Source organism: Anabrus simplex, chromosome 1 (genome assembly GCF_040414725.1).
Source record: "Anabrus simplex isolate iqAnaSimp1 chromosome 1, ASM4041472v1, whole genome shotgun sequence".
In the NCBI taxonomy this organism is placed as follows: Eukaryota; Metazoa; Arthropoda; class Insecta; order Orthoptera; family Tettigoniidae; genus Anabrus; species Anabrus simplex.
The window spans coordinates 893,897,015-893,917,083 of NC_090265.1; the positions used below are offsets into that span (position 1 = coordinate 893,897,015).

A 20,069-nucleotide genomic window follows, 5' to 3' on the forward strand; every position below is an offset into this window, starting at 1 on the left:
ATTAGTGTGTGATAACTTGTTTCCAAGAAATCCTAAATTGGCCTCTCTTTACCTCTGCAAAATTAGTTCATCTATGTACTCTGTGGTGAGATTAAGATAAGGTGACTGCAAGGTCTGTATGCCTTTAGTCCAGGTTTTTTTTTTTTTTTAAAGGTCTATAGGTATGCTGGGATTTGCACAATGAAGTGAGGAAGTAACAATGTCTAAGTATGGGATACAATCCCACTGTCTTCTGAGTCCTTAAACCCGCACTAAATGCTCTGATACTATTCTCTAGGATCATACTTATCCCATCAAGAATGTCGTATTTAAAAGAATTATTTGATTTTAGATAGCAGATGTATGATATTATATTACACCCATGGCCATGAGGTTCATTCAGCCTACACCAAGATGAGCACTAGATTAATTCCTGGTGGCAAAGGCAGCTTGGCATAGTGTTAACCATTCTATCCTGCTTAATGTCAAGGTTACAGACAATGGAAGTATTTACCTCTCACTCCTCTTTGGTCCTTCATGGAGATGGTTTGGCTTGGCTTTGCTTTGCTATAATATTGCACCATTTGTTTACCAACATTGTAGTAAAGATATGGGTAATTTCTTTAACAGACAGTACAGTAATATTTTGCATGTAACCAAATTAAGTGTATCATTTGTTGACAAGAACACATGTTCATCATCATCATCATCATCATCATCATCATGACTGAAATGATTGATTCAGATGGTACAGGAGTTGGCTTTTTGAGCCCAAGTTGGTAGGTCTGAACCTGGCTCAGTCTAGTGGTATATGAAGGTGCTTAAACTCAGCAGCCTTTTGTCAGTAGATTTACCCATACATTGTATGTTTTGATAATAATGATTCACATTTATAACACAGAACACCAAGAAATTTGTAACTTATTTTTAACCATCACACACACTCTTCTTACATGGTATATCGATATTATATTGATCCTGCTACTGGATTACCATCTCTAAAATACAAATAAATTAACAGGGTACTGTCAATATCTATTACAAGTGCAAGGTGGGAGAGATTATTATAACTATATACAACTCCTGTAGGACAAAATTCTGAAACCTTGACATCTCTGAAAAGCATTCAAGTAACTATTGGGACATAAAACCAATGAGCAGGTATACCAAATGATGAGTTTAGGTATAAGGTCCAGGTGGCAAGACAAACAGTAATGCATCTCAAAAAATAAGGTTCCTGGAAGGAAACCATAATTTAATTTCATCCATTGCAAATGTTAAAAACATTTAAGCTCTTTAAGTCTTTAGGCTATTTCAACTGAGTGTAGCATTGAGCTCATCAGTTGGAATGCTACACTTTTCCAAGACGCTGGTGCTAGTGTGCCGTTGAGACACCACTGCAAGCCTCCTATGTAGGACAATGCAGTGATGGTGCACTAGGAGAAGCAGGTGCCTCCATTTGTGTAAATACCTATCTTTGGCTTATATAAAAAAGTATGTTTCCTAGAAGGAAACCATAATTTAATTTCATTGATTTCAAATGTTTTTAGTAATGCAGCTATTAACACTGTCCGTAGTGAAGGTAGAACCATGATAGGGGATGGTTTCCTATTTGTACTTTCCCTTAAAATAATAATCGCCACCACTGCCACCACCACCATCAGAAGAACCATGAATGGACCTATTGATTGAAAATTAATACTGATGCAGTTCATTGCATAGAAATGTCAAATCTTCAAGGACCTTATTATGATGAATTTAGGAATGAAGGAAATGGGATGTAAAGTGTTCGATAGTGGCCAAGTCTAGTCTTCAGTGTAGACTTCAAATTTTTTCACAGGGAGTGTTGAGCTTAACCCATTCAACTCATTTGACCTGACATTTACACAAGCATTGGCCAGGCCTTAAACTCAAATTACAAGACATTCATGCACCACTTGCCGAGTCGTATGTACTAGCTTATATTTCGATCACCCCCTGCAAGGGTTTCCTTTTTGCAAATTTCTATCAATAGAACAGGAATGTGGCTTGTTTACAGCTCTTCTTCTAAGAACTTGCACTGTTATTTCTTGCCTAATTGTAGCCTCTGAAAGCACAAACATTTCATAGGTGTCAGTCATTCTCCAAGCCATGGCTCCAGGCGGGGTATAAGCAAAAGACAGCAATGCTATTGCTGAGTTAATTGAAAGTATTTTAGATTCGGAGATAACATTGAAGAAGAGACTCAAAGTGAAAGTGATGTTTCATCTGATACGAGTGACAGTGAAATCATGCCTAAATCCCTGTGTGCGTAACCTAAACAGTGACTGGATGTGGGTTTGTACTAGAGATAACCAATCAATATTTCATCACTTCACAGGCTCTTCAGGGGTATCAGGAGAACTGAGAGACAAATATTTAGATAATTCTGTATCAGAGTTGTGTGTATTCTTGGAGGTTATGGACCCGTCGTTTCTCACATTGAGCAGGAAACAAATATTTACGCTATGGAAGAATTATCGGGCTCACCTGGAAAAAAAAAAAAAAAGCAGTGAAAACTGGTTTGACACTAATGACGATAAAATTGAGGCTTACTTTACCCTCTGCATCTGATGTCCCAGATTCGTAAGCCTTGCATCCAATTATATTGGAACAAAGACAAATGTATTGAGACACCAATTTTTTGAGAGACAAACGTTTCAAGATTTACTACAAAAAATCTTCGTTCTAACATCATTGTTGTTGACGACAATTATTTTGAATGCTTCACTGAAAACTGTGCATGAAAATTCTGGTTGCTTTTCCGCTTATGGTATTTATTCCGGAGCAGTGCACCGTAGTTCTGACCGGGCAGCTTACTCGTGTTGAGAATGATTTAATCTGATTTCTAAGCGAGCGCGTGGGACCATTAAACCTGAAGTGATTGGATTAAGGGACAGGAGCTGGGCCCTGTTACTGTTAACTACTGCTACTGTACAACTGTACAATAGATTTTATTTGACCGGGCGAGTTGGCCGTGCGTGTAAAGACGTGCGGCTGTGAGCTTGCATCCGGGAGATAGTAGGTTCGAATCCCACTATCGGCAGCCCTGAAAATGGTTTTCCGTGGTTTCCCATTTTCACACCAGGCAAATGCTGGGGCTGTACCTTAATTAAGGCCACGGCCGCTTCCTTCCAACTCCTAGGCCTTTCCTATCCCATCGTCGCCATAAGACCTATCTGTGTCGGTGCGACGTAAAGCCCCTAGTAAAAAAAGAAAAATAATTTTTATTTGATATCCATGTAGAAGGGTGATGGCAGAATTATAATACAACAATTATAGTAAAAACATATTTTTAATTGTATTGTTTATTTGATGTAAATATGATTTAAAATCAAAAACTCTATTATTTTCCAGACTTCATCCCCAGTAATTATGAATGCAGATTCTTTGGAAGCTGGAGAGTCTGAGAATGAACATGATCTACGTGATTCAGGCTATGCTGAGTTCCACACCACACCTACAAATAATTTCAACAATTTGTCATACGAAGACTTTGAGCTGCCCGCCCGACGAGGTGAAATGAACATTTCACCACCTATTTTATCTCCCCGCACTCAGTCCTGTCCTGCTCCACCTCCTATCCCTCCTAAAGCCCTAACAGTCAACCTCCCACCAGGTTCCCCTCCAGTCACTCCACAGGGAACAATAGAACGCCACCACCGTCGAACAAGTTCTCTCGTGGAAGGACCCATTGTTGAAAACTACTCAGTTCCGAAGCTCCAAAATGTGACACAAAAGACTGGAAGTCCTTCGTGAATACACAAGGTTCAAAAAGAGCCAAAATTATTATCTTAGTCAACACGTGGGTTCCTAATTACGGCAATGTGACATCCATACCTCATTTTTAGTGTGATGTTTGTTCACTCTGATGTGGAGAGAAAACAAGTTTTAATGTCAAAATCTATTGCGATGTCAGCCATACTTAATGGTTAATGTTTAGTACAAAATTTATTTCTTGAAACCAAATATGCTTTCTTTGAGAGTAAGTGGAATACATTGTCGATGGTTTATTTACAGAACCTGCATCTGTGAGACACAGAGCAGAATCTGAAGTTAAACCCACTAGCTGTTGGCTTTGAACACTTCTGCTGTCTGTAAGCCACCTTCTGATACTCATATTGGGATGATACCCTCTGGAGGGGGTTGTCACCATCAAAATACTCTCAGCTGTATCCCAAGTGTAATTACTTTGATGAGTTAGTAGCCTAGTGTTTGTGCAGGTGACTAGCTGGACAGCAGTGAAAATGCTCATTTTATAAGAGACAGAACGAAGCTTAGAGCTTGTGGTCAGAACTCTCTTTTATGGCGTATCTGACTCGGCCTAACTATCCATGGTAGCTGTTACACGTTCCATATCATATCATTCCGTTCAGATCAATCATTCCTTCCCTTTCCATTCCATTGTTCATCAATTGAGCACATTATGTTACAGACATAATAAACTAAATTTAAGTAATTTTTTTTAATGAATTTCCACTTTTACTGTGACTATCCGAGTTCCTTTCCTTTTTTTCTTCTTTTCGTATACTGAACTCAAAAGGAACAAAACAAAATAATTGAACTTGATAATTTGTAGTTATGTTTGTTAAATGCCCTTCATATCTCAGGTGTTGAATAGTGAGGAATCCATGCTTGATCCCTGTTCAAGAACTGTTTGTAGTATTTTCTACTTATCCTGTGGAAGGTTGAAGATTTGATTCCTCATTGCCTTTCATATTCATGCTGATGTTTTGCCAAATTGACAGTGACCTATGCAGAACTGTGCAGACTATGAGAGTCACCGCTGACCATTCAGATTGCAACACCAAGAGGGACGTGAGCCATCACAACCAGTTTTATTGGACTGAATTCCAATCATACATAAGTGACATGATCACCTTTGCAGCTCTGTATGATGCTCAGAAAATGGGGAAATCAGTACTAGCAGTGGTAACTGCTATTACACAATGCAGCATTGAGGAGAAATGTCCATCTGGGATGTCTCCTCCATGTTTCTCCAATGCATGCCCGCAGGTGTCCTGCAGCAGGCCAGTCATAATCTAACCATGGACCAACATGTTTTCGATAGGCAAGATATCTGGTGAATGTGCAGGCCAAGGAAATAATGTGACATGGTGTTCATCCAAGAACCGTCAGACAATGTGTATTGTCCTATTGATATTTGGCCCTAGGCTAGCCTTCAAGATATAGGATGACAACAGTCTTCAGCACCTCCACAATGTAACAGTTGCTGATCATTGTACCAGGGATGCAGACTAGCTGCGAGTAGAATTGGAATCCGATACCATACCATAACATACCATAACTCAAGGTGCAAGCCAATGTGACGGTGCATAATGCAGGACTTGGCTAGGCATACGCTACAGTGCCACCAGACATGGAAAAGACTATTGTAGTGCTGCAAGTAGAAGCGAGATTCATCAAAGAAGATGGTATGGCATTCTTCCCTCCAGGCCGAATGTTCCGCACACTGTTGCAGCTGCAGGCGCCTGTGGTGAGCAGTCAGTGACAGCTGCAGTAACGGGCACCAGGGCAAGGTGCTCCGCTGCTATAGACAGCAATAAACCATGTGTGTGGACACAAATTGGTGTGTCACACGCCAGAAATCCTGAGCAAGGGTGTTTGATGTGGTTGTACAGTTCGTAATGGTTATGCACACAAGATGTCTATCCTTGCGTTTGTTGGTGCAACAGGGTCGGTAGCTTCTTGATCGCCGCTCAGCCTGTTCCTCCTTGACCCACTGATCCCATAACCACTCCACTGTGGTTGCATTTCTTCCGACCCAAGAACCAATTTCATGGTAGGATAAACCACAATCCCGATAGACCATGATCGTCCCATTGTCAAAGACAGCAATCTGTCCATATGGTTGTTGTGTTCTTTGACAGGACATACTAACTCCATCGTGCACATGAATGGCAGCGAATCACAGTGCAGCTCTCTGACCTCCATTTATATATTGCTTTTCAAGGTCATCATTGACATACTTGCTGCACCACTTGACTGAACAACTAATGGAGGGGGGTCTATTACATGCATCCTTCTTGTGATGTTACAATTTTAATGGCAAACAGTATATAATTCAAGATATGCAGACATGCATTTTGGAATAAACCAAGGCAAATAAATGTTGGTCTGTGGATGAGATTTCTTTCTACACTGTTGTAAGGACAACTCAAAGTTCATGAAGTTCATTATTTTATCCTGTATATTCAATGGGTTATTTCTAAAAGATGTTTAGAAAGAATTAGAATTTTCCGTCCAACAAATCCTGTAACCTCTCCTAAAGAATTATGGGATTGCAGATTTATTACAACATTGGTTTCATAGTAGTAAGAAAGAATGTTTATATTTTAGCAGCTTGTTCATGTAGGGTAAAATATAAGGAAGATTGTTCAGGTTGCCTATATTGGACATGAAAGCATTCCTGACAGTTAAACATATCCATTATTTATGCAGCAATCTTCAAAACTACAAAGACATACTTCAAATGTTCCTTACTTTGGTTCAACTAAAGCAAAATATTTCTCATCACATTCTCTTTTTTCCTCCCAGATGGAGTAGGTTTGTATGTTTGAGGTGATGTGCTCAAGTGTATGACTTTGCCTTTTATCCTCCAACTTGACGGTACATGTGTAAATATTTCTATTACTCCTGTAGTATTATCATTGAAACTAGTCATCAACTAATGTGATTTTTTAAAATGTAGAATCACCTGATGGACTTTGAACTTTAGCATCATATGGTGATAAAATTTCAAATATATTATTATATATAAATATATATATCGTTATATTAATATGTTTAGGAATGTGATAATCATTTTGTATCAGTGGCACAATCTTCTTTTTCTCTCTAATTTTATTTTGAATGAAATATCAATGTTAACCAATCTACTGTAATGAAAGATGAATATTGCCCTTCACTTGTTTTCAGCAATAAAAAGTTATGTTAGGCGGGGGGAACCAGGACTGATAGGATAGCATTCCATTAATACGAGGCCTGTTCAAAAACTAACAAACTTTGAAAATAACTATTTAGGGGGATTACTTGTAGTCTAATTTGCTTTGTCTCCTTCGAAGTACTATCTTCCTCTATTAATAAAATGTTCCCAATGCTGCTTCCACTTATGGAAGCAGTCCTGGTAGGCAGTTTGGGTGATCATGCATGTTCCTCCTGTAATTGCAATTTTATCTCTTCATTTGATATAAATTGTTGTCATTTCAGGGTGAATTTAAGTTTAGGGAACAGAAAATTTTCTACTGGAACTAGATGAGGCGAGTTAGTGAATGGTGAAGCACAGTTGTCTTCATATTTGTTAAACATTTACTAATCAGTAGCGATGTTTGAGCTAGGGCATTGTCATGGTGAAGGCTCCAGGAGTATTTTCTCTAAAATTCTGATTATTTTCTCCTGACATTTTCTCTCAAATGTTCCAAGATAATATCAGATAATATCAGCAGTTCACTGTTTGACTGTCAGATATAAATTCATGGTGCACAACACTGTTGATTTTTTTAAAATCATCAACAGCACGTTTACATTTGACTTAACCTGCTACACTTTCAGTCTCGATGAATCCCCAATAACTGTCTTCATCATTTGTTACATGTCAGTAAACATTTTCCCCAGTTTGAAGCAGAAGCAAATGTTGAAACGTTGCTCATAATATTTAGACATCCCAACAGTCGCAACATGTACTCGACACACTCACAAACTTACAGCTGTTGCATGAAAACTAATTGTTTCAGAAATTGCTGCAAGGAAAGATATCTGTGCACTTGCCAGAAACAGTTAAAACATGACATTGGTTCGGTACTTGCAAAGTTCAGTTATTTTTTGAACAGGCGTTATAAAGCTCTGTTATGGCTTCATGGTGTTCAATATGTTTGCTTGGTTTGTCTTTGTGTTCTAGGTCTTGTGTATTCTTTTAATTAATAATAGTGTGAAAGGAATTCCTATTTTATGTGTTCCCAAGTCTTTCTCCTGAAGGCCATGTAAAATAAATCCTCCTTCATTAGTTATGATGATAAATTGAAATCTGTCCAAACTGGAACCTGAACAAGCAAACATAATGCCTGTTTTGAAAAAAAGATTGGTCCCAGTGAAAGTTATTTTCTTGAATAAAATAGAAACTGTCCATTAGGTCAAGACAAACAGTCTTCCACTGTTCAAAACAGAAATAATACACTATTCTTCAAGAGATTATAATCGGTACTTTTTGTAAATATGATTCAATGTAGCCCTCAAACTCTGTAACAGGACAGCTTGTACAATGATAGGAAAACAAGTATTCATGCATAGGTACAAGTTTAAGGTAGACAAGGTCATTGAAGGATTTAGCACCAAGTCAAGTTCATTGCCAATTCATTATGATTGGCATTAAGTAGATAACGTATAGGAGAGGTGTTAACTTTGTGATCAACAATGCTCTTGTAATATTTAGTGATAAACTGAAAATAACAAAAATGTATAAGAAAAGTAATATTTAGAAAAACCAAACTATTTTGCTACAATCCTGATGGGTCTACCAAGCGACTGCTAGATAGGTCTACCAAGCAACAGCTACTCAGCCTGGAGACCTGCAGATTAAGAAGCGACTCGATGAATCCTCTCAACTGTTCTTCTTAGTTTTCTAGACTAGAACTGCTATTTTATTGTCAGATAGCTCCTTGTTATTCTCACATAGGCTGAGTGTAGCTTGAACCAGCCCTCAGATCCAGGTAAAAATCCCTGACCTGACCAGGAATCAAATATTTATAGCAAAAATAATTTTAAGATATTTACATGACAAGGGAATGGTTATGAAAACATAAATGGTGACATATGGAGAAACAAACAAATAGCAGGCTAGGATGAAATCAGTGAGCTGTTATAGTTTGTTGTTTTCTATTTATGGCCATTCTATGAACATCCTTACTTCTGGACTCATTCTGGTGAGCTAAGCCCTTGTACTTGCAAAAATGTTAAATAAGTCAGAGTTTCAGGCTTTGAATATTATAAAAAGGCACAGGTGTGTGCAGAAGCTATTGTTGTTCATTTTGGTGCTGTTTCTGAGTGGCAAGAAACACTGAAAATGATATGTACAACAGGCATGCATGTAGCAAACAAATTGTGCAAAAATATTGTGCTGTACGGTATTTCTTGTCTTTTTTTATTTTTTTAATTTTTTTATTGTTATAACTTTATTTTGCCGATAGACAAACAGATTGGCCAGGTCTTGTTACTTCACATACCTGAATAATACAAATTAACTGCCTTTAAATTGGTGATCTACCAATGGAACATTTATGATTGCTGCATTGAGCCCTTTATCCATACAATCGAAGATGGCTTTTTATTAACATACCAAGTCTGTACTAAAACTCCAATTCTGTCAGCAGCCCTGAAGATGGTTTTCCGTGGTTTCCCATTTTCACACCAGGCGAATGGTAGGGCTGTACCTTAATTAAGGCCATGGCCGCTTCCAACTCCTAGGCCTTTCCTATCCCATCATCGCCATAAGACCTATCTGTGTTGGTGCGACGTAAAGCCACTAGCAAAAAAACTCCAATTTTGTTATTTTAAAAAACCTGTTTGCCTCTAGCAATTTTTGTCAGTTTATTTATCATTTATCTCTATTTGATACATCCCAGAGGCATGCAATTAAAACATGTAAATTATTAAGTGATAGAGTGTATGGTAGTGAGTGTTAGTGATACGTTGTAAGAGCTCAGAATGATGTTAGCTATTATGGGTATACCAAAGATTTTAAGTTTAAAATGTGTAGCTACTTGCAGAAGAACAGTGAAACATTGTTGTTTGTATTCTCTGGTAGCTTTCATTACTCTGTTTTTAATTATTTTACATGTGATCATTGCTTTTCTTCTGGTGGTACACAACAGAGTACGTGCACATTTTCTTGAATTTAAAAAAAAAGATGTGATTTATTGACAACAAAATCTGTAATAAATATTCTGACATGATACTGTGTACTCAAATTCAGTATTCAGTTTTGATTTTGACTTTCAGCTTTGAAATTAGAAAATTAGCACACAAATTCTGCTTAAATAAAAGAGAAACAGTGATTGCCACAAATATCTTGAAGAAAATATAGTCCTGGACATAGTACTTCCTCTAAAGCATATTTTGGGCATACTTTCAATGTCTTCCATTAAATGTGCAAAGGGGCTTCCCCTCAAATGAATCTTCATCTAGGTCATCTATGCTTGTACAAATGACTTTTGCATTGATGTTCATCAGGATATAGGACCTCATCCCACTCAGTTCAACCCTATCAAATATGTGGATTTATGGCTGTTCCAAGTTGATATCAAAAGCAAGAGGCGACCTAGGGATGATAAAGGTATATTGGAGGATATATTTAAAGTGTAGACATTAATTGTAATGACCTCTTCGTGATGAGTAATGGCACCTTTTCTGCCAGAAGAAAAGCACTGCGTGTGGTTATTATTTTGATCAAAATTATCAGTTTATTTTACAGATATTTCTATTACCTATGTCTTCAACTTCTCAAATTAGGTCATCATTTTATAGTAAAATTATATAACCCACATTTTAAATCATAATGCCAGGGTAAAACAACTAATGTTTGTTTCATAATACTGTAGATCTGTGGCTTCTGAAAGTTGCTCAGTTCTCAGTTTCAAAATTAGAAATAAATAAATACAGCACTTGTGAGATAACCCTGTTTCTGTATTTGTAGTTTCTTGATAATAATAATTATGAAAAGACAGTATTGCTTTTTGAGACTGAATTTCATTCCAGCAATTTGTAATAATTCCTTGTGTTTATAACTTAAAATGTCACTAGACACTGCCTGGCAGTTTATATGGAGAAACCTTTCATTACAGTATTTTTGTTGTTTCACTGGAATATTTCTAAGAGAGAAAGTTATTTTTAAAATAAAATTATATTGATACAGGAATTTGTAAATTGAGGTGTGAAAGTGGCTTATTCCTATGTATATTGGCACATTTCTGCACTATTTCCCTGCATTTCCATACATTAAGCTTAGTTTCATTTCTTGAGATTATAATCTAAAAGTTCCCATAGATTGAACTAAATCTGTCAATGATGAGCCAATATACAGTGGAGGATGAATTTATACATATGTAGTATTCTTCCATTGTGTGAATGTGACTACAAATTTAAAAGAGAAATAAACATTATTAGTAAATTGATTCCTCTGCAGGTATCACCAAAGTCTAGTTTCTCTAACATTCTATTCCTCTATCCTTTCTATCCCAACCAATAGTTAACATTTTGAAATGACTTATTTAGTGTTTGAATTTTGGATTTTATTGGAGACATACTAGACTCTTGCTCATCCAGTTCTCGGTAATCTGGCTTCTAGGCATGACGTCAAACAGGCAGAGATGAATTTCTATAAATCACTGTCAATAGCTGTGCTATAGCTATTAACTGGACATCAACAATGTGCTAAAAATGTTGTTTTAAATTGTGGCTTCAGTTAGAGTACAGTGTCACGGCTTTAAAAGGAAGGCACATTACATTAGATCATCAACATTTCATTTCCCCTTGTCCAGCTCCTGCCAACTCCTGTCGTAGTATTGATGGCACTTCTCCACCATTGCCTCACCTTCCACCACTCCTCTTCAGTAATTGTATTCCAGTCCAGTCTTCGTTTTCTTATACTGTTCTTGACAAAGTTCATCTATCTTGCTCTGGGCCTCCCTCTATCCTTCTATCTAGCCTCCAACATTTGTTTTGGTATCCTTTCCTCCTCCATCCTCATAACATGTCCAAACCATCTCAATTTATTCTTCAGCCTATCACTCAGTTTTCCTACCCCTATCTCTTTTCTGACCTCAACATTTCTTACTCTGTCTCTCCTTGTCTGCCGTACCATACTCCTCAGGAACTTCACCTCGCTGTGAATTCTTGCTGTCACAGTCCAAGTCTTTGATGCATAGGGGTCTAGTACATCATGTACATTATCTCTTTACATTTCATAGGAACGTCTCTGTTCCACACCAGGTTCCTTGCATTCTGGTAGAATGTATTTCCCACTTGTATCTTTCTGCTGATCTCCTTATCCAACCTTACATCCTGCATTATTTCACTTCTCAATGTTTTGTCCCGTGATACTAATGATTCCTTTCCCTTCTATTTTTCTTCTTGTCATCACCACTGTTTTGCTCTTCTCCACACTGATTTTTATACCATATTTCTCAGTATGGTCATTTAAAGCCTCTAGTTGAATTTGCACTTCTGTATTGTTGACTCCCCAGATCACTATGTCATCTGCAAACATCAATAATTTTCATATCCCTTCCATATGTCACCTTTGTTTCCTTTAGAATTTCATCCATAACCATTATAAACATAAGTGGAGATCATACAATACCTTAGATATGAAGCAGAAACTGAACATTTTATACAAGTTAGGCTGACGTTCTTCCCAGAAAGCATTGCTGCTGAATACAATGTTGGACGTGCAACTGTTTATGATATAAAACAGAAGGAGAACTATATTAAACAGTATGCAAGCTAAATGCACAGTAACTAAATTATGTGAAAGAGTGAGAATGTTCAGTGTGATCCAGCTGTTTACAGATGGTTCATACAGCAACACAGTAAAATAATTCCTATCACTGGCCTAATAATAAATGAAAAAGCAGTGACATTTAGCAAAGAACTTGACATCAGTGAATTTATTTGCAGCAAGCAAGGATTGGCTATCAAGGCCGGAAGAAACAACATGGTGTGCTGCAGCTGACTATCACCGGGGAATGTTGCTTGGCTAACAAAAAAGATGCAGAAGAGTTAAGAAAAAGAAGTTAGGGAATATGATAGAAGAAAAAGATTTAATTCCTGCTGATGTATTAGCCAGATTAGCAAGACTGTGGTGTGCCTCCTTCCATTTATTTTCATGATTATACCTAGTTCTATGGTTTCAAGTCTTGTGTAAACACAAAATCATCTAGTGGCAAGCAAATATTAACATTTGGTTAATTTGTATAATTTGAAACTGAAGAGATTAACTTGATATTCCTATATGACATTTAGTAGTAACCATTTACTTCTGGTTAAAGGAAATGGGTTTGTATGAACTTGATTGAAATGTGCTCTTATGCAATAGGGTTGAAACGTTCAGGTACTTACTGCATCTTGTAAGCACATTTTCTTCTAGTGTTATTGTGTTTGGTGAAAAGAGAGACATTTTCTGCTCTTCTTTTCAAACAGTTGCCACAAACGAATGGGGATAAGGGAACGTGAATCTGTAGTTTCAAAATTTGGTAAAGACTAACATGGCTCGAATGCTGCTGTATCTGGCATGGTCACTTTAGTTTTGCAAAAAGGGATTAGGAAAGTCCAGGACTCAAGGCAGGTAGGCAGACATTTGGTATACTTGCTGTAGCTATAGAAATGTCTTGAAGGTCATTCATTCCCAACTTACAACCCTCCCCCCACACCTAAACTGCCTCAAACTGTAAGTGAGAAAAGTCTCTGTACTGTCCAAACACAATATAGTCATGCTTGTGCTCTAAACTAAGAAACATGGACTTTCAGGAACAGCGTACAAACATTGAATTTTGTCAGCGCCGGGGAAAAGTAGCTTTGGAATCTTTCACAGTGATACCGCAAGTGTACAGTGACTCTACAATGGTGAGATTAAAAGTGTTTTGAGTAGCATCTGCGTTTTAAAGAGAGTCAAGAATCCATCACTGTTAGTGAGCCACTGGTCGATGTGTGACTGCATGGACAGATGAGATCTTAAGTTGTGTCACCTAGTGTGTTCACCAAAATCATTGTCAAACAATTGAAGACATCGCTAACTCAGCTCAGGTATGAGTGACCATCTGCCAGCGCATTTTCATTGAGGATCTTAACATGCGCTGCATGTGTGAGCACATTGGTTCCTACTGGTTACAGAGTTTCTCGTCAAACATGGATTTTCCTACACTTCAACATCTCCCCCTGTTATTTGACTTAGCCCCCTGTGGCTAAAATTACTTCAGAAGAGTACATATCAAAATGAAGTAAAAATTAGCATTGCAGGAGGCAGTGTGAAAAATTGCAAAAGATTGCTTCCAACAGTGTCACCAATCCTGGCACAAATTTATAGTTGCAAGTACTTACGGTAAGGATGTATGATGGATGCCAAGCCCCGAATTTTCAGATCCTACCTCCTGATGTCTGTTATGTCACCAGAGTTGCAAGCAGTTTTATTCTGGATTGAATCATACACAGGTATAATAATTTCAGCTATGTTACCATTTCCCATCATCCAGATGCAGCCTGATGGGAGCATATGTGATTCTTCTCTCTCCATTACCATGTTCAGTTCAGGTCCCATTGTTTTATGCTGTTCTTAACAAAGTTCATTTATCATAACCTGAATCCTTCGCGGTCACTCTTTCCTTTCATTTGTAACATCATAGTTAGTTTTGGCATTTTTGCTTCATTCATCCATTTAATACAGGGTCAAAGCAGCGTTTTTACTCTGCAGTACGTAAGCTACAGTATGGGAGGCTCACGCATAGTTCTTGGACCTTGCAAGCAGCCTGCACGTGTTTGACCTGGCTAACATCAGTCGCCAGTCTGAATCTCAGCTGTTAACATGGTAAGACTTATCATTGCAACACCGTATTTTCGTAAGTAAAAGTTCTAGTTTCATCTTAATGGTCGTGTGAACAGTCATAACTCTCATTTTTGATGTGCAGAAAATCCTAATGGTGTTTATGAAGTCCCTTGTTATGACAGGTAGATTGTTTTTTTGTGTGCTGTTAGTGCAAGACAAATAATTGGGCCTATCTTTTTGAGTCGACAGTAAATGCAGAGAGGTACCAAGATGAGATTTATGACGCTGTTCTTCCATCAGTTAATGGAAGAAGAAAATTTGCATGGGTGGTTTCAGCAAGATTAAGCCCCTGCTCATACAGCAGAAGATTCCCTTCTCACAATCTCGGAAGTGTTTGCAGACAGAGTGATCAGTGCTGGTCCATTTCCCCCTCATTCTGTAGATCTAACAGTGTGTGATTTTTAATTGTAGGGTAAACTGAAAGAAAAAGTGTATCGAACAAATCCTCACACATTGAAGGAACTAAAACATTACAGTGGCAGAAATCGCTCAGGTCAGCCAGAATGTGGTTACCAGATACAATTCCTGTATGACCCAGGAAGGACGACACTTCCAACATCTTTTATAAGGTAAGGTTTCATATAAGATTGTATATACGCTTAAAGCAGGGCGGCCGCGCACGAACTAAGTTCAGCTGAGGGAACTGCCGTTGTGCAGAGTACAAAGACCGTGCATTCAGTCTTAGTTTATAAAAGAGACCCTGTATATCCATATCATCCTCCCCATCCAGGGCGCAACAGCCCCAAAGCGCCATTGCCTACCAGGTGATTGCTGTTCAGCCCGAAGGCCTGCAGATTACAGAGTGTCATGTGGTCAGCATGAAGGATCCTCTCGGCCGTTATTCTTGGCTTTCTAGACCCGGGCTGCCATCTCACCATCAGATAGCTCCTTAATTGTAATCACGTAGGCTGAGTGGACCTCGAACCAGCCCTCAGATGCAGGTAAAAATCCCTGACCTGGCCGGGAATCGAACCCAGGGCCTCCGGGTAACAGACAGGCATGCTACCCCTACACCGCAGAGCCGGCCAAATCATCCTAGTATATTATAATTTTTACATTTAAATTTTCCACTTTTAATTCTTTCCTCATATCTTCAATATACACTGACTGACAGAGCAAATGCAACACCAAGAAGGAGTGGTCAGAACTTTATGCCAATTGCAGGGTAGACTGACGTCACTGAGGTATGCTCATGATGTGAAATGCGCCGCTGTGCTGCGCACGTAGCGAACGATAAATGGGACACGGCGTTGGCGAATGGCCCACTTCGTACCGTGATTTCTCAGCCGACAGTCATTGTAGAACGTGTTGTCGTGTGCCACAGGACACGTGTATAGCTAAGAATGCCAGGCCGCCGTCAACGGAGGTATTTCCAGCAGACAGACGACTTTACGAGGGGTATGGTGATCGGGCTGAGAAGGGCAGGTTGGTCGCTTCGTCAAATCGCAGCCGATACCCATAGGGATGTGTCCACGGTGCAGCGCCTGTGGCGAAGATGGTTGGCGCAGGGACATGTGGCACGTGCGAGGGGTCCAGGCGCAGCCCGAGTGACGTCAGCACGCGAGGATCGGCGCATCCGCCGCCAAGCGGTGGCAGCCCCGCACGCCACGTCAACCGCCATTCTTCAGCATGTGCAAGACACCCTGGCTGTTCCAATATCGACCAGAACAATTTCCCGTCGATTGGTTGAAGGAGGCCTGCACTCCCGGCGTCCGCTCAGAAGACTACCATTGACTCCACAGCATAGACGTGCACGCCTGGCATGGTGCCGGGCTAGAGCGACTTGGATGAGGGAATGGCGGAACGTCGTGTTCTCCGATGAGTCACGCTTCTGTTCTGTCAGTGATAGTCACCACAGACGAGTGTGGCGTCGACGTGGAGAAAGGTCAAATCCGGCAGTAACTGTGGAGCGCCCTACCGCTAGACAACGCGGCATCATGGTTTGGGGCGCTATTGCGTATGATTCCACGTCACCTCTAGTGCGTATTCAAGGCACGTTAAATGCCCACCGCTACGTGCAGCATGTGCTGCAGCCGGTGGCACTCCCGTACCTTCAGGGGCTGCCCAATGCTCTGTTTCAGCAGGATAATGCCCGCCCACACACTGCTCGCATCTCCCAACAGGCTCTACGAGGTGTACAGATGCTTCCGTGGCCAGCGTACTCTCCGGATCTCTCACCAATCGAACACGTGTGGGATCTCATTGGACGCCGTTTGCAAACTCTGCCCCAGCCTCGTACGGACGACCAACTGTGGCAAATGGTTGACAGAGAATGGAGAACCATCCCTCGGGACACCATCCGCACTCTTATTGACTCTGTACCTCGACGTGTTTCTGCGTGCATCGCCGCTCGCGGTGGTCCTACATCCTACTGAGTCGATGCCGTGCGCATTGTGTAACCTGCATATCGGTTTGAAATAAACATCAATTATTCGTCCGTGCCGTCTGTGTTTTTTCCCCAACTTTCATCCCTTTCGAACCACTCCTTCTTGGTGTTGCATTTGCTCTGTCAGTCAGTGTACATTTTGTTGGTCTCCTTGTCTTTTGTAACACTTTCTGGTATTGGATTTCCATTCTTCTTTGTCATTGGCCAGATTTCAGCTTTGTGTGTGTGTCACATAGCTATGATACCGGTATGTTCCTTCAACATTTATTACAATGGTTCAGAGAACAAAGGGATTAAAGAGAAGAAGAGTGGAGCAGAGTACTCTAGAGTAGTTTTAGCCTCAGTGGCAGTGCCAGAGCCAGATCTAGAATATTCATGCCCCCTTCCAAAATTAATAAATGGTCCCCCTCTTCGCTGGAAAATTATTTTTTCTGTGTTATTAAATAGTGGAAGTATCAGATAACTTAAGTATCCAGTGCTTATACTAATATTTTAATCTTAGCTCAGGATTCCTCTCTCTCTTAGAGAACATCAACAAAGTCATATCTACAATGATAAAAAAAGCAGCAAGAATTAAAAAATTAAAAATTGAAACTCGTTTTTACAGACAAAAGGAGTATCTTTATGTAGACCAGTCAATGATTTCAGTTTAAGATGCCTCTCTTCTTGATTTCATTCTTGCAAATTCACTTAGCGGTCTCTTGTTATACAAAGCAGATATATGTTCATAATTTATGGAAATGAATGCCCAGTCACTGAGTCACTGCTGCCCATTGAACTCCACAGATAGCTTTTATTTTCTCACAGTCAAAAAGGATCTTTCTGCTGATGTTACAGTAGCTGGTAGAGTGAAAATCAGAATCAAAGCAATAGAATTGTACTATATTTCTCTATATTGTACTATATTTCTCAAACAATAGTTTTGTGAAGTCATTAGGTTTACTGTTACAACTGAAGTTGATCTCACAGGATTCAGATAGATTTAACTGCCTTCATGAACTGGAATTTCCATTTTTGATAGTTTTTATGTATTTCCCATGGAGTCCAGTTGAGGGAAATGGATCCACTATTATTTTTCGCTGGGTACATGAACACTGATTTTAATAGGTACTAAAAAGAAACACATTATTTTCTTAATGAAGTTTTTTATTTCTAAATCCTGCAATCAAATCTTTCAGCTGCACAATAACAAAGTTTCAGTGTGCTAGGATCGTTACGCTCATACCAAGTGTTGTTGAACAACACACGATTGCTGAAGCTGTGGGTGTACCCAAAGTGATGTGTCTAAGATCTGGAGGAGATACAAAGAGACTGTTAATGTTAATGATCAACCAAAGTGGTCACCCAAGAGTCACAAAAGCTGCTCAGGACCGCTATGTGAGAAGTAATGCATCCCAGAATAATACTTCAGCAGCAAGGGAGATACGAGATCATCTCCGAGCAGCCTTGGGTGTACAAGTTTCCGACGAGACCATGCGTAGTTGGCTTTGAAAGGGAGACCTACATGCTACGAGACTCATGAGATGCCTATATCACAACAGATAACATTGGCAGAACCGCTTGCATTGTGCACAAGATAATCAAGAATGGACAGCAGAAGAATGGTTCCTTGTTGTGTTCACTGATGAGGTGAAGATTTGTTTTAGGTCAGATTCCGGAAGGTTGAGAGTGTGGAGAAGAGGAAGTGCACAGGCCAGGCATTGTTGTGCTGTACAAAACACCCATGCTAACCACGGTGGATGAATCCTGGTCTGGACAGGAATCGTGTTTGGATATCAAATGCCTTTAGTTTGTATTGTGGGCACTATGATGGCCTTCAGACTTTTGTGCACCCTTGCAGACAGGCGTTTGGGGAACTGTGTCTGCTGGCGGATGATGATACCCACGAACACTGTGCAATAGTCGTTGATCAATATTTTCAGCAAGCCGGTATTCAAAGAATAAATTGGACAGCAGAAAGCCAAGACATGAAGTACATAGAGCATTCCTGAGACCTTCTGAAAACTGTCATTCAATCATGCCACAACAACCCAACAATGCAGAGGAGCCGATATTAATAATGCAGACAGAATGAGACAACTTGCCAGAAGAGCAACTGGATAACCTCATTCTCAGGATGCCTCAGCATGTTAGGAATTAGCAAGTTCTCAAGAGATCACACTTGGCACTGATCCAAGTGGAGAGTGACACGGAAAAGAGAAGAGAACAATGGTGTTTCCCGATCAGACAGACGGCTAGCGTACAGTATTTTGTGTATTGTTTCGTAAAATGTGCATTTGCAACATGCTTGCATAAAGGGGAAATGTTGTGCATTTTTGGTATAATAAATTTCTGATGCAACACCTTTCTTTGAGCAGGTTAGATACATCTGAAGTGTTAGTATTAGTATCCCTTGTTGTCCATTAATAATAATAACAATAATATATTCCTTCAACTACTAGTTTCAAAGGACACAAAGCATCAAAATATTGACCTGGAAAGAGCTTTGATAACATGCTAGTTGATGTACCGACTCTGCTCTGTCACATTTTTTTTCCCCTTGTGTTTTAACATTGTCTAACACATAGGCTGCAGGTTCTTGGTGACACAAGGTGGGAAGGCACTCGTTATGTGCCGGAATTTAGGACTTCGGTGCAAAAAGGGGATAACTCACATTTTTATATTTTTTTAAGAGGAAGGAAAAACAAATTTGAGATGTCTAGTAAATAGTTCATCTTTTGATGTTTATATAAGATAGTTCATACATAGCCACACCAACAACAAAATATATTCATTAATCCTTAATTTAAAAAAGTAATATGTTATATGGAGTTTTTGCTCCAAATTTTTAAAACGCCATACAATATTAGTATCTTAATTTGCTATTTAATACAATATTATGGAGAAGAAGTGCATAGGTTATATGGTATAACAACATATAGGAACATTATCACTATTCTTATGCCAGTATGCCATCATCCTCTGAGAACAAATAATTATTTCCATGACATGAAGCTTCAAACATTCAAAGTACCACATGTCACTCTTCGGCAATACTGTGATGCAAGCTTCATTGTTTCCGAACTATATCTGGTG

General features: G+C 39.3%; 1 protein-coding gene across 1 annotated transcript in view; it reads left to right on the top strand.

Moving 5' to 3' along the window:
- spg (dedicator of cytokinesis spg) overlaps positions 1 to 11,194 on the top strand; it is a 783,360-nt gene extending 772,166 nt beyond the window's left edge. Inside the window, exon 38 of the mRNA XM_067136588.2 lies at positions 3,355 to 11,194. Within this exon, the coding sequence (XP_066992689.2) occupies positions 3,355 to 3,756 (402 nt within the window). The 3' untranslated portion in view covers positions 3,757 to 11,194. The remainder of the gene's footprint in view (positions 1 to 3,354) is intronic.
- Positions 11,195 to 20,069: the final 8,875 nt, after the last annotated feature.